Source organism: Cebus imitator, unplaced genomic scaffold (genome assembly GCF_001604975.1).
Source record: "Cebus imitator isolate Cc_AM_T3 unplaced genomic scaffold, Cebus_imitator-1.0 Scaffold338, whole genome shotgun sequence".
Lineage (NCBI taxonomy): Eukaryota > Metazoa > Chordata > Mammalia > Primates > Cebidae > Cebus > Cebus imitator.
Window position 1 is genome coordinate 2,539,064 of NW_016107653.1, and position 1,879 is coordinate 2,540,942.

The 1,879-nt window shown below is 41.8% G+C and overlaps 1 protein-coding gene across 1 annotated transcript; it reads left to right on the forward strand.

The window, feature by feature from the left end:
• Nucleotides 1-1,268: 1,268 nt before the first annotated feature.
• On the forward strand, nucleotides 1,269-1,879 carry LOC108287151 (tubulin beta-4B chain-like; the record flags this gene model as incomplete). Its single annotated transcript, XM_017505301.2, has 1 exon — nucleotides 1,269-1,879. A coding segment is annotated over exon 1 (468 nt), but the record flags the coding sequence as incomplete, so codon positions are not given.

Here is a 1,879-nt window from a genome sequence, read left to right on the forward strand (position 1 = left end):
GCCTCAGAATCATGAAGGGAGGTGAAAGGCACTCCTTACCCGACAGTGGCAAGAGAAAATGAAGAATAAGCAAAAGCAGGAACCACTGATAAATCCACGAGATCTTGCGAGACTTACTCACTATCACAAGAATGGCACAGAAAAGATGGGCTCCAGTGACTCAATTGCCTCCCTCTGGGTTCCTCCTACAACACTTGGGAATTCTGGGAGATAAAATTCAAGTTTCAATTTCGGTGGAGACACAGATAAATTAGCTAATTTTTAATGAGGTTATTTGTTTTTTGCTTCTTACTTTGTTAAATTTCCAATAGATTCTGGATGTGATGTTAGGACTTTGGTGGATGCAATGTTTGTGAATATCTTCTCACGGTCTGTAGGCTGTCTGATTGCTCTGCTGATAGTTTTGTTGGCTTGTTTGTTTGTTTTGCTCAGCAGAAACTCCTTAGTTAATTAGGTCCCTCATGTCTATTTTGGTTTTTGTTGCAATTGCTTTTGGATACTAAGCCAAAAATTTGTCAAAACTAGTGTTGAGAAGAGTATTTCTAGGTTGTCTTCAAGGATTTTTATAGTTTGAAGTCTAACGTTTAAATCGTTCATCAATTTTGAGGTAATTTTATACATGTTGAAAGTTGACGTCCAGCTTAAGTCTTCATCATATAGCTAGCCCGTTGTGCCAGCAGTATTTATTGGACAGGGAGGCAGTCCTTTCTTCATTGCTTGTTTTTGTCAGCCTTATCAAAGATGAGATGATTGTAGGTGTGCAGCCTCACCCCACTCAGAATAGTTATCACTAAAAAGTCAGAAAACAACGGATGCTGGTGGGGCTGTGGGGAAAAGAGAACATTTATACACTGTTGATAGGAATATAAATTAGTCCTGCCACTTTGGAAAGCAGACTGGAGATTTCTCAAAGAACTTAAGACAGAGATGTCATTTTACACAGCGATTTCATTACTGGGTATACGCTAAAAAGTAAGTAAATAATTATTGGTGGAAACATTTGTCAGAAACCCTCAAACTATCCATTGAAAATGTATGCACTTTATCCTAATTTTATCTCCTAAAAGTAGAAAATAGACAATTGTATGGAAATATTTTATACTGAAATTAAAATATTGACAAAATGTGTATGAAACTTCAAATACAAAATGTAAATGTGATTGCTACAACAATTATTAAAATACATTCAGCTATACTAGAATAAAGTCCCAGAAATAAGAAAGATAAAGGTGATATATTAAAATGAAATATTAGCTCTCAAGACCTTCCTGCTGCTGCGTTCGAACCTCGCTGCTCCAGCCTCTGGGGCGCATTCCAGTCTTCCAGCCTGCGACCAGCAGAGAAAAAAAATCACATATTTCTTTTTGCCCCGAACATACCTTGAGGCGTGCAAAAAAATTAAATTTTAACCATGAGGGAAATCGTGCACATCCAGGCCAGTCAGTGTGGCAACCAGGTGAGTGCCAAGTTCTGGGAGGTGATCAGTGATGAACATGGCATCAACCCCACTGGCACCTACCATGGGGACAGCGACCTGCAGCTGGACCGCATCTCCGTGTACTACAATGAACCCACACGTGGCAAATATGTTCCTCGTGCCATCCTGGTGGATCTAGAACCTGGGATCATGGACTCTGTTCGCTCAGGTCGTTTTGGCCAGATCTTTAGACCAGGCAACTTTGTTTTTGGTCAGTCTGGGGCAGGCAACAACTGGGCCAAAGGCCACTATGCAGAAGGGGCCGAGCTGGTTGATTCTGTCCTGGATGTGGTCCGCAAGGAGGCTGAGCGCTGTGACTGCCTTCAGGACTTCCAGCTGACCCACTCACTGGGCGGGGGCGGCACAGGCTCTGGAATGGGCACTCTCCTTATCAGCAAGATC